Source organism: Arvicanthis niloticus, unplaced genomic scaffold (assembly GCF_011762505.2).
Source record: "Arvicanthis niloticus isolate mArvNil1 unplaced genomic scaffold, mArvNil1.pat.X pat_scaffold_293_arrow_ctg1, whole genome shotgun sequence".
Classification (NCBI taxonomy): Eukaryota; Metazoa; Chordata; class Mammalia; order Rodentia; family Muridae; genus Arvicanthis; species Arvicanthis niloticus.
Genome location: NW_023045951.1, coordinates 1,375 through 15,266, shown reverse-complemented (window position 1 = coordinate 15,266; position 13,892 = coordinate 1,375). Strand labels below are relative to the sequence as shown.

Sequence of the window (13,892 nt, the reverse complement as noted above, 5' to 3'; positions counted from 1 at the left end):
AATACTATTCCTCTATTAAGAACAAGAACATCATGAGTTTTGCAGGCAAATGGATGAAACTAGAAAATATCATCCTGAGTGAGGTAACTCTGAACCAAAGGACATGCATGGTATATACTAATAAGTGGATATTAGCCAAAAAAAAAAAAAAATACAGAATACATAGGATTCAACCCACAGAATTTAAGAAGTTTAACCAGCAGAAAGACTAAGTAAGGATGCTTCAATTCCACTTAGAAGGGAGAAGAAAATAACCATGGGAAGCAAAGGGAGGAAGAGACTTGGGTGTGAGAGGGGAGTGGGTGGGGAAGGGAGGAACAGGATCAGGTATTGGAGGCTAGCACAAGAGAAGCCCAGAGGGCCAGCAGAATGAATAGAAACATGGAGCCTCAAAGGTGGGAGGTAGGGAGACCCTCTAGAACGTACCTAGGAGGTAAGAGACTCTCAAGACTCAATGGGAATGACCTTAGACGAAATGCCCAAGAATGGGGAGAGAGAACTTGAAGAGTCCACCTCCAGTAGATAGACAGGGCCTCAAGTGGAAGGAAGGTGTTAATAACCCACACTCAAAATTTCTGACCCAGTACTCTTCCTGTCTAAAAGAACTGCAGGGACAAAAATGGAAAAGAGACGTAGAAAAAGGTAATTCAGTGACTGCTCCAACTGGGGGTTCATATCATGGGGAGACACCAAGGCCTGACACTATTACTATTGCTGGGTGTGCTTACAGACAAGAGCCTAGCATGGCTGTCCTCAGAGAGGCCCAAGAAGCAGCAAACTGAAACAACACAGATACTTACACCCAACGTTAAACTGAAGTCAAGACCCCTGAGGTTTAATTGGGGAAAAGCTAGAAGAAGCTGAGGAGAAGGTTGACCCTATATGAAAACCAGCAGTCTCAGCTAATCTGGACCCTTAAGATCTGACACTGAGCCACCAACCAGTCAGTTTATAAGAGCTGGTCTGAGTCCCCCCTCCACCAGGATACATATACAGCAGAGGACTGCCTGGGCTAACCTCAGTTAGAGAATATCCACTTAATCCTCTAGATATTTAAGGAATTAGGGAGCAGGGAGGTCTGAAGATGGGGGATCATCCTCTCAGAGACAGGAGAGAGGAGGAATGCGATGGGTGTGAGAGCAGGGAATGGAAGGGGAGAGCAATGGCTGAATTGTAGATACAGTAATAACAATAATAATGAACATATTTTTAAAATCAGAGTTCACTATGCCAGAAGCATACTTCTAAGTATCCTTCACTGGGCTAGAGCAGGAAGCTGAGAAAACAGAAAAAAGTGAAATGTAGCCAGCAATAGATCACAATAGTGAGTTACCTCTGCAAGGTAGCTCACCTTCTAAAGTTCTCACAGCTTTCAAAATAATGCTACGTGCTGGGAATGAAGGATGTAAACCTAACCCTGTAGGGAACATTTACAATTCAAGCTATAACAGAAGCCAAGTGCCAACTTATAGAATTTCCCTTTTACAAAACCTACTCAGAAATACTATGCCTCCAAGGTAAGCTTTAAATAACAGCATAAAATTACATTTTCTCCACGTTAACAGTATTCACATATTTTTAGGCAACTTTAAAGTGAAATACTTGGCCAATTTTTGCCTTTTTAGCATCTGAGTATGTTAAATAAATGGTCAAGTTATGGATATATAAAGAAATATATCATGCATGAGCTAGCTCAATCTGTGTGCATTCAAGCTCAACACTTGCTGTTATTCCATTTGTGCCTTCTGGCTTTTAAAAATATTCTCTACCATTGGATATATTTGAACTTGAAAATAATAAAGCATTTTAACTCTCTGAGACAGGTAATGTTCATAGTTTAATTTAATCACTAAAATTAACAATAATTTACCCTAAGATTATTCAATATAGTATTATAGAAAAAGATCACAATATACTACATACTTAATTAATTAAAATTGTTAATAAGCAATTTCCTCAATTTGTCATTTGTATGCAGCCATAAACCTGTAATAACTACCAAAAGCAATACATGCATCTATTGACACCAAAATTTTCTTATGCCTTTTGGAATCTTCTTGTTTTTTTGTTTTTGTTTTGCTTTGTTTTTTTTTATTCCCAAAACCTACACAGCTTGGAAGACCTCATTTTGCTGTAAAACTTTTCTTTGGATTGTTTCCACATCTCCTTTTCTTCACCCTATATAAATACCTACTTGCTCTCTTTCAAATTTCATGGCTTCCTTTTCCATTATTTCTTGTTGCATACATATTTGTACACATTTTAATAAGTATATGTGTTGGGAACAAGCCAAATAAACTTAGTGCAATTCCATTTTCAGACATCATCTAATATTGGGAGAGACAAAATTCAAAGTCCCAGGCCCTAGGGAATCTGGGGACTTCCCAATAGCTGAACAGCTTCTGTTGTAAAGAAATGGAGTTGTAAAGTTATGGAGTCCAGACATCTTGTCTGGATGGCAGTGTCAGACAAGTTCATGTCCCCAGGCCTAGAAAGAACACCTGTCCCACTTCTCCAAAGGTTTTGCTAATTGCCTTTTAACCAGTAAAGATTACAATGGCTATTGTTTAAACAAAGGTACATAAGTTGTAAAAGTAAATACCCAACTGCTTGTTATGCTCCTATTGACTACACATAGCTGGCCTGCTCCTTTGTCCCCTTGTCACTATGAGATCCAGACCTAATATCTAAGAGAATGAAGCCAGGTGCCCTGGATATGGGCCAGTCTTCAAACAAACGATCTTTCTTAACCCATAATGTCAAAATCCAAAGTACAAAATAATACAAAATACAAGTGAATGACACTGCAGCTCCCCAGTCCTTTAAAAATGCTGTAAAGTCTCCCTTCAGGAATACAGTTCAGAACTGCAACTGGACACCTCCCTGAGTACTCAGAAAATAAAGCTTCTATTTTATGGTTCTGTATCTGAAATAAGTTTCTTGCTTCCACCCCAAACTGAACATGTATATATGTATGTATATATGTGTGTATATAAATATATAGAAATATATATATATGTATATATAGAGAGAAATATATATGTATATATACATATATATGTATTTCTAGAATGAAATAGAATTAGAATGGAGATATATATATATATATATATATATATTCTGAATGCATAAGTACAGTATTTTTCAGAATTTTTAAAGAGTTTTAGTGACTTGGAAATTTGTATTAATTTGGGGAAATTTTCTTCCTATTCATCACCATCACTTAGTACAGTCATGTTTCTGCATCTTCCTTATTACTGCGAGGTGTTTTCTTGAGGATAGTTCCACTCATTCTAGGACTTGTCAGTACATATATGATTGCTTAAGGGTGTATGATAGATTCATTTATTTGGCCTCAGCTGAATCTTAATAGAATAGATGAGTGTTAGAAAAAGTCAAAGTGCAAAAGCATTTCCCACTTTATTTGTGGAGTTCCAGCAAACAAGGTTCAGCTCTGGTGCTAACTGTGATTCACATCGTTTCACTGTGGTAGTGTTGAGGATCTCAAGAAACACTGATCACATCCACTAATTTTAATGCATACATCTCAGCTGGAAAAACAAGTAAGCAAACAAAAACCTTTTCTACTTAAAATTTTCTTGCCTTTTTTATTCTCTTTTTTTTTTTTTCCTTTTCTTTTTCCAACTTGGTGAGCCAATAAATTTTATTGGTGTTACTTACAGGGATATGAGTGATGAGTGACAGGCACAGAAATGACTCAAAAACAGCTTCATCACCTAGGTTCATCCCAGCTTACAACATCTGGGAAACCCGGGGCATACGACATAGCTTGCAAGCAGCTCAAAACATTGGAGAGTGTCTTTTGCGAGTGACTCTGATATGAGACTCTTACAGACTGCTTAGCTTGTTTCTATTTCTTTCAGGCAGCTGGCTTGGTCTCAGAGCCATCTTTCAGCTTTTCTCTGAGAGTCTCCTTTCCAGCCCAGCTCCTCTGTGAAAGCTTTTCTTCTTTGCACAGGCCTAGTCAATTGGTCAGTTTCAGGGACTTCCTGAAGTCCTTTGACTTGTTTGCCTTCCTGCTTAAACAGCCTCCCTTCCCTTCCGGATGCAATGTTGGAAACTGTTCCACAACAGGAGAAAACCCTGCAGCCCACAAATTAAACTAAATAAAAATAAAAATCTCTAATCCATGATTAGAACTTGATCAGGTCATTTTACTTAGAGCTTATCTACAAAAAGGAAACATAGAAACCTTTACATTATTTTATTCTTATGGTTGGATTTTTGAGATCTTAGTACAATCTGGACAATCTTCTATCAGGTATATGATATGTAGGCACCTTCCTAATTCAAGACTTAGCTCTTTGTTTCTCATACTGTGCTGCTTGAGATGAATTTCATGAAGTCAAATTTCTTCCATCCTTATAGGATTATACTTTGATATTTATCTAAAATACCTCATTGACTTAAGGTCACAGGGATTTTCTTTTAGTTTTAAATAAGATTTATAATCAGGGTTTAACTTTTATGCCTATAATCTTTCTTGAGTAAATTTTATATATGATAAGTTTTATAAAGTGTGTTACATGGTTTGTTCATGATTATTTGACTTGTTCAGTGATTATCTTCCTTTCAATTTACTTTTAGCCATTGCTTTCCATGTGATTTTATTTTGTATGTTCTTATTTATAGATGCATTGTTCATATCCATTGTTCTGTTTGTGTTTGTTAGGAGCTACCTTATCCAGTTTAATTATTCTCACTTTGTACTACATTTTTAAGTGGTTTTTTAAATTTGTTTATTAGTTGTTTAATTTTGGGATTGTCTGGGTTCATCACATACTCATAACAATAATAAATTCACATTTTACATTTCCATTAAAATGTTTGTAGAATGTTAAATATAATTACAATGGATGTTAATATAAATTTGGGATGAATGAAACCCTGACACATTTGTCTTTTAAGCTCAAAACTCCAACTTTTATGGTCAGAACATTGTAAGTGGAAATTTCCAAAACTTTATCTAAATACAGTGGCTCACAAAATAATTGAACAGAGCTTGCTCGTTGTTGCACCAATGCCCGTAATTTATTATGACAACCAGAATATAAAGCACCCTGAGAAAGAGACAAAGATTCATCCAATACATTCAAAGAACATGAAGTCCACACTCCTGAAGCTCTCATCCAGTGCAAGCCTGAGGGATCCAGTATACTCATTCGTGATAAAATATGTAAAGTTGTACCAGGCAGGGAGACTCATTACTGACTCTATAACTAGAAATTTTATACTAGAGGCTGGTCACCTAGGCAACCTTTAATGGCAATGTACAAGTGTTCCAGACATGCAGAAGGAAATATGTGAAAGTTCAGTGGTTTCTAGTCTTCTGAGCCAAAGTTCTCAGACTGCAGCCAAGAATAATTCTGGAAAGTACTGCTTCTCACAAATAGCAAGCCAAGCCTGATGTTTGTGTACAAATTCTACTGAGAGAATGTAAAATTAAAGATATTTATCTGTCTGCTATTTCAAATCAGAGTTATACTACTAAACATATGCTATCAACATTTATCTGATTTTCACATCTTTGTTTAGAAAGTATGTTTCTACTCTTTTGAAGACTTTATTAAATAATTTAGAAAATATTTTCCCAAATATATAATATAATGACAATATTTTTTGAATTTCATGTAACTGTAAAGTTTGACTTCAACTCAATAATTAGCACATTAGACTCAATAATTAGTACATTATTATAAATTTTGAGATGTCTTTACTATTTTTTAATTTATTATTATAAATACAGGTATATATTTATGAATTGTTATATTTGCATATTTAAATATTTATTTTATTATATCTGTTATTTAATAACATTTTTAAGCTAGTGATTCTAGTGTGTACCACACTGTCCATGTTTTGATTTATGTTAGATGTCTCTCTTGTATCTTACATTCCTCCTCTAGAAGGGTTTACTTATCACTTGAAACAGCTAGTAGAGGAGGGCATGCGTGGATGAAGGGCAGGTTAAGTGTGTTACAGTTTTTAATACATAATCTTCCCTTTTGCTGACAGTTTAATGACAAGAACTTAAAATATATTCCATATATTAGGTGAAATGTCATCAATTCTTAGGAAAAAATGATTGAAAATACCTCTTAAAGAATGTTAATTGTTTGTGTACTGTTGTACATATTAATTAAGAGTAACTATGCTGCCTGTATAAGACTGGCACATTATCAGGACAGTCAAACATCCCAACTTAAGTGAGGAAAGACCTAGTTACTATATGAGCCATGTGAGAAACGCTAAAAAAAACAAATTTCATACAATTTTTTGGTTGCACTTTAGGTTGTTTGGAATTAAAAGAAGACACGATTGAAAACCTCCTTGCAGCTGCGTGCCTTCTCCAGCTCCCTCAAGTGGTTGAAGTGTGTTGTCACTTCCTCATGAAACTTCTGCATCCATCCAACTGTTTAGGAATCCGGGCATTTGCAGATGCTCAAGGATGTATTGAATTAATGAAGGTGGCACACAGCTATACCATGGTAAGGAGACTTAATATTTAAGCAGTGGAGTATTGCAGTATAATATCAAATGAGACAGGAACTGTTATGGCTTCCTATAATCATTTTGTGATTAAAATGTGTCATGTGATTAGTATATTTTCATTTTGACTGTTATTACATAATATTTTAAAGTCTCAAGGTAAATAATAATATTGGCCATATGTTAATTTTATGACATTATTATTTTTATACACAATATTGACATTTGGATGTTGACTATCTAGGATTCTAAATGTTGATAAACCAATTTTTTTTTCAAAGTCTATCATATAGGATTATATATAGGGCAACTCTATCTGAAAGATTTGTGGATATTAATCTTGCAACTGAAATGGGTAGTGTACAGTGTTTATTTGTGTCATTGGTATGGGTCCCTGCTTCAGTCTTTCTCAGCCAGCTGTGTCTGGGTACTGCCAATACACCAGCTCAGAGAGAAGGCAGAGTCTGAAGCCCCCTTCAGGGCATCAGAGTAATGTGTTCACCAAACCAGAAAAATGAAAGCTTGGTCTGAGATAAATGTTTCTGGGTACATGGGCACCTCTAATTTACTGCCTGGAGAAGTCAGGAACAGCAGGGGACAGGGTATCCCCATCTCTCTTACTGGCCTGAGAATGTCATGGCATGCTAGACCTGAAGATGAACAGGGTCCAATCCAAGTGGGAGCTCGTGCTGAGTGCCTCAGTTGCAGGAAATGAGAGAAAGCCTTCTTCTTTAGTCATAATGTTGTACCCCTTTCTTCTGATTGGCCATCTCTAAAAAAACAGCTCTCTGAGACTATCTCAGCTTGTTCGTGTTTCTTCATTGGTTCTGCATGTGAATGCATATACTTTATTTGGGATGAACCAGGGATTATTTTGAGAAGGGCATGAGAGTATCCAGGAAGGGAAGGTCATTAGCTGAAGTCTAAGTTTACTGAGATGCTTTGTTAGCATGTGAGAGGCATCTGAGGTGCTGCATTATGTGACTGACTGCCTGAGGTCCTCTCAGTTGGGCATCATGGTCAATGCTACAGAGCAGGCAAGAAGAAGGCAGCTCCAGTCCTGCTGTCTCAGATCTCTGAGATACCGGGGTTTGAGCCCGCCCACCTTGCCAGTTCTTATGCCTGTCTGGTATACAAATTTGCAATTTTTTTCAAGGCAAATATTTACAAATAGACAACACTTGGTATGTATTTTCTAAAGTTAACTTTACAAAATGTTTTCATAATTCGAAAGTATAAGAGGCATGCAAAGCAGTCAACAAATATCCTTGAAACATTTCAAAATTGTGGTTGGTTTGCAACAACTTTCATTCTATAGTGGTGCTTTCATCAGAATTATAAAGCTTGTAAAAGTCCTTTTAATTGTATACCTTATTTTTATGTTTTTAACTTTTAAAATTTTATTTTATCTTATTTCTTTTGTTGTTTGATCCACATGTGTGTATGTATGTATGTATGTGCACCTTTTGCTGTGTGCCTCCATAAGGTTTCTGGAAATTGAACCTGGGTCACTGTTTTAGTATTATGCTAATTTACTCTATAAAACATTATGTTAATCTGCTCTTTACTTCCCAGTGGGTACATGTGCATGCTTCTTGCTACTGCCCCAATGCTCTGGGTTCCCTAGAAGGACAGACATACACAGTGTTATATTTTAAATACCTTAAAGAGCTCAATGGCTAGACCACTCCCTAACTCCACTGGCTAAAGACACTCACCTCCGATATACCCAAGTTACCATTTACTGAATCTATATTTTATCATTACTGCCCGGACCCTGCTGGGCAGCTCTCCTGGGGCCACTTTCTTTTTGAACCTGCATGTTGGCTGTCTCGCCCTCCTGCGCCTTCAGAAGTGGTCCTTCTCCTATGCCCTCGTCATGGCAGAATTCCCCTCTTCCTCTTTCCTCAATCCTTTCCCAAGAATCCTAAAAGTCCTACCTCTATCTCCCTGCCCACTCATTGACTTTATTTACTAGTCAACCATCACTGGGGACAGGCTTCCTTTAGCTTCATGTGCAGGAATACTGAAAACAGGTTTTTTGGTAGCATAATTAGCATGGGAACATACGCCGCTACAGGTCACTTTCAAAAACAGCAACGGGGACACAAGAGAGATGGCTTAGCAGTCAAGAGACTCAGCTGCTCTCCCAGAGGAATATGGTTTAATCCTCTGACATGGCAGTTCACACCTGTGTTAACTCTAGTTCCAGAGATCTGACACCTCACACAGAGATACTTGTAGTCAAAACACCAATGAACATTGAAAATAAAATTAATTATTTTTAAAAAAGAATAACAATGTTCTTAACCACTGAGTCATCTCTAAACCCATGAGTTGTACATTTTAAATGTGTCTCTTTCATGTTGATGGATTTTTCATATTACTTCCAGTAAAGAAAGTATAAATTGATACAAAACTCAATATTTATTATAGTTCACTTGCTAGGTACAATTATTCTAATGTCATACACATACATACAATAAAGGATACTCTAGATTAGTAATATGTTTTATATAAGTAACTTTGATTTTGATTATTTAAATAAATAAATAAAATGTTATAGACTATTTCATTAGCAACTCACAGTAAAATTACACATAGTAAGCAAAAGTAAAAATTTTTGATCCTTTTTATTTCAAAAGTAAAACAGAACAATCATTTTTAAGTTACAAATGTAATCAATATTTAAAAGTATCCTAATCATTAATCTTAGAATTTCAGTATCTTCTAATGTTTATATTTTTAAATTTTTAATCAGATTAAAAGTTTGATAAAACTCATAGATAAAAGAAGAAACAGATTGTTATTCTCTTACTGAATCTTTGGAAAGATTCCATGACAGGTCACAGCACCATTTTTGAAATGATATAAAGCATTCAAAATCAGTGTAAACAAGTACTTTATCAACCAAAATATCAAGGTCCACCTGCTGTCATTTAATTGGGCACATTTCATTACAGTTTAGAGCCCCAGGCTTACTTAGCCAAATAACAGTATGCTGCCATATCAAGAGGGATAATAGTCCCTTCTGGTCTGGTTGGAAATTATTAATTCAGTAATAAAAAATGTTTTCTTTGCAGCTGCTTGGACTGCCTTTACTTTGTTTGAAAAATTAACACTAATTTTACAGTTTTAATGTGTATATTATTTATGAAAGCACACATAAAACAATGAAAGATTTCTAGGTATGATATTGTATGCTCTGATGCTTCCATAAAATTTTATCTTTGAGATGGTGAATGAATTATGTGTAATACTATGTCTATTGAAATTTAAATTATGTCCAAAATTTCAGAACTATGAATATACAGTATCCTTCAGTTGTTCATGGTTAATATTTAAGAGAAAAATAGTTACTACCCATTTCTACCCATTTGTCCTTTGTAGTTTTTCTTCCTTAACATTTAACACTTGAAAAATAGTCGTTTACATTTGATGTTATAATTTCTGATCACAAATTTGCCTCTTGATTCTGTTTAATCAGGAGCATATTATTAGTCAATCTATATCATCTATGCTTTCAAAGTATATTTATTACTTTTAGTTGTACTTTTTAAAAATGAATTCAGTAACACTAAACACTCATTTTTCCTACTATCTGTATAATGTCATAATGTAGATTCCCTCAAATTTTTATTCAAATTGTTTACACATGAGTAGTCTAGTTTTATTTGCTTCCTAAGAAATTTGATTTAGTTTTATTTGCTTCCTAAGAACTTTGCTTTGCACAAACCAGACCTTATCATTTGTTAGTTTGTTTTTTGCAATTGTGTGACCCAGGTGAGTGTTTCATGTGTAAAACCCGTAGAAAAGTTTTGACTGAAAACCCAATATTAGACAAGCAGTGTGAAATGGAATCTCCAATACTAATTCAATCTTTGGCTTATGCGTGTAGAAACAGCTCTAAAAATCACTGAGGGAAAGTCACTGAATAATTTATTATCTTTCATTAATAAACATTAGGTAATTATGAATGCCACATTTCAAAAACAGTAAAGTATAATATGAAAAAAATCATGTGGATCACAAGAAGGAAAATATTTTTACATAATTTGAAGATGCATTTAAAACCAAAAATATAAACAAACAGTATGATTTATCTTCATTGAATGAAAATAGGCCATGAAAATAGATGGGTTTTATGTGATTGATGTGAAGAAGTTATATTAAAAAAAACCAGTAGGATATGCACTTGTCATTCTTCATTTTAATTTTAGTAACAAGGTAAATTTTTATATTAAATAGTATATGAAGTATAACTCAAGGGCTAAAGAGGCAGCTCGTCAGTTAAGAGTACTTATTGCTTTTGTGAAAAACCAGAGTTCGATACACATCTACAACATATCATGGTTCAGAACTACCTATTATTTCAGCTACAGGAGGTTTATTACACCACTGTCATTTTGAGCACATGTATAAAAATGTACATTATCCACACAGACATTCACACTTACACATAAATAATAAAAGATATATTGTATGTAATAAAAGATATTGTAATATTAAAAGATACTGTAATAATAAAAGATGTATTGTATATATAATAATAATTCAGCTTACCTACAATACATCTTTTATTAAATTTTATATATATTATATATATTATGTATATATATATAATATATCTTATATACATATATAAAATAGTGCATCAGGGGTTAAAAATGAATGTGGAATGGGATTTTCAAAGTATAATTCAGAGTTGGCATCTTTTCCTGATGGGACAGATGTCTCACTACCATCATAACTTCCACTTGGCCTTAAGGTTAGTTCTGCCTTTTGAATATGATAAAAAATATCAAAACCTATAATTCCTCTCATCAAATAGTTCAAGGTTATAGTTTATCAGTGAAAAGCATATATCAAAGAAAAGTAGCACAAGAGCCATTATCCCACACAGGTAAAAGCAAGTACATACGTAGGAAAATTGAAAGATAAATATATATTTTAACAGAATCTTTAAACAAATAGGCAATTGATTGTATAGTTTTAGGAAAATATTAAAATGAAGTTCCAAGTGAGTACTTAAAAGCTATGCCTCTCACTATTAGTGTTATAAACAATTGCAGTTTTTGGTAGGTTTTACAGAAGACACTATCTTCTTACATAGTGTTTCTGAAAAAAACTTACATTACAGTGAAGTTTGAAATCATTAGTAGAAACTTTCCTGAGCTTTCCTAGACTTCCTCCATGACTATTCAAGATTCAGCTTACCTACCTATTTTTTAGCCATATAGTGTGATTTGGATGTTTCCCTAATCTAGTAATGTATTTTTCATATTCTTCAAGTTGTATCTTAGGGTTATATTGCTGTGACAAGATGCCAACACCATGCCCACTCATAAAGAACATTATTTAGTTGAGGCTGGCTTACAGGTTTCAGAAGTTTAGTAATAATTATCATGCCAGGAAGTGTGGCAGCATCAAGGCCAACATGGTGCTGGAGACAGAGCTGAGAGTTCTACAGTTTTGCTTGTTTAATTATTTTATTTATTTACACTTCAAAAGTTACCCCCTTCCCACTGCCTCCTGCACAAACACCCCACCCTATTTCCCTTCCCTTTTGCCTCTACAAGGGTGCTCACCCACTCACCTGCCCATTCCTACCTTACCCTTTTAGCATCCCCTCCTCTGGGCCATCAAGCTTCTACAATACCAAGTATATCCTTCCACTGAGGCCAGACAAAGCAGTCCTCTGCCTACATATGTAACAGGGGTCATTTGCTCTTGCTTAGTGGCTTAGTCCCTGAGAGCTCTGAGGGTCCTGTTAGTTGATACTGTTGGGGTTCCATTCCCCTTCAGCTCCTTCAATCCTTCCCTAACACTTCCATAGACATCCTCAAACTCAGTCCAAAGGTTGTCTGTAAGTATCTGTGTCTGTCTCAGTCAGGTGCTGGAAGAGCCTCTGTGGACAGCCATGCCAGGCTCCTGTCTGCAAGCACAGCATGGCACAGCAATAGTGTTGATGTTTGGTGCCTATACATGGAATGGATATCAGGGTGGGGCAGTCTATGGATGGCCATTTCTTCAGTATCTGCTAGATTTTTGTCTCTGCATTTTCTTTAGAGACAAGCAATTCTGGGTCAAACATTTTGAAATGAGTGGATGGCACCTTTTCTTCAATTGGAAGCTATGTCTTATCTACTGGAGGTGGTTGCTTCAGCTTCCATTTCCCAACTGATGGTCATTTTGCCTAAGGTCATCCCCATTGGTTCCTGGAGACCTCTCATATTCTTGGTGTTTGGGAACATTCTAGTGGCTCCCCACATCACCCACCCCAAACTGCTGCATAATTTCATTCATTCTCAGGGTTCCGTGGGTGTCTCTCCTCTCTCTGCTTATAAATGATCATGTCCTCCCTTTTTTTGTCCCCCCTTATCTCTCCTACCCATGTTCCTCCCTTCCTCTGCCTCCTGTGATTAATTTGTTCCTCCTTCTAAGTGTGATTGGAGCATCCACACTTGGCTCTTCCTTCTTGTTAGGTTTCATATGGTCTGTGGAGTTGTATTGTGGGTACTCTGAGCTTTTGGGCTAATATCCCATCATCACTGAGTACATATCATGTATGTCTTTTGGATCTGGGTTACCTCACTCAGGATGATATTTTATAGTTCCATCCATTGTCTGCAAAATTCATGATACCCTTATTTGTATTAGCTGAGTGGTATTTCAATTGTGTAAATGAACCACATTTTCTGTATCCATTCTTCAGTGAGGGACATCTGAGTTTTTTTCCAGCTACGGATTATTACAAATAAGGCTGCTATGAACATAGTGGAACACATGTCTTTGTGATATTGTGGATAATATTTTGGATATGTGCTCAGGAGTGGTAATAGCTGGATTTTCCGATAGAACTATTTCAATTTTCTGAGGAAACTCCAGATTGATTTTCAGAGTGGTTGTATCAGTTTGCAATCTCACCAGCCATTGGAGAAGTATTGTTCTTCTTTTTTCTGCATCCTTGCCAGCATCTGCTGTTTGCTTGAGTTTTTGATCTTAGTCATTCGAATTGGTGTAAGGTGGAATCAAGGGGTCGTTTTGACTTGTGTTTCCCTGATGGCTAAGGATATTATTGCCCATTTCTTTAAGTGCTTCTTTTAATTGGCACTTGAGAGTCCTCAGTTGAGAATTCTTGGTTTAACTCTGTAGGGAGCTTTTTGATTTTTTTGCAGTTTAACTTCTTGAGTTCTTTTGTATATTTTGGTATTAGCCCTTTATTGAATGTAGGCATAGTGAAGATTTTTCTCTAATGTCTAGGTTGCTGTTCTATTTATTGTTAGTATCCTTGCCTTACAGAGCTTTTCAGTTTCATAAGATACCATTTGTCAATTGTTGATCTTAGAGCCTGAGGCACTGGTGATCTGTTCTGAAAATTT

General features: G+C 35.6%; 1 protein-coding gene across 1 annotated transcript in view; it reads left to right on the top strand.

Annotated features, from left to right (window-relative positions):
- Positions 1-6,509, top strand: part of LOC117701876 (kelch-like protein 1) — a gene marked incomplete at its 3' end in the record, with an annotated part of 35,037 nt that extends 28,528 nt beyond the window's left edge. The window contains exon 3 of the mRNA XM_034493285.2: positions 6,313-6,509. Within this exon, the coding sequence (XP_034349176.2) occupies positions 6,313-6,509 (197 nt within the window). The remainder of the gene's footprint in view (positions 1-6,312) is intronic.
- Positions 6,510-13,892: the final 7,383 nt, after the last annotated feature.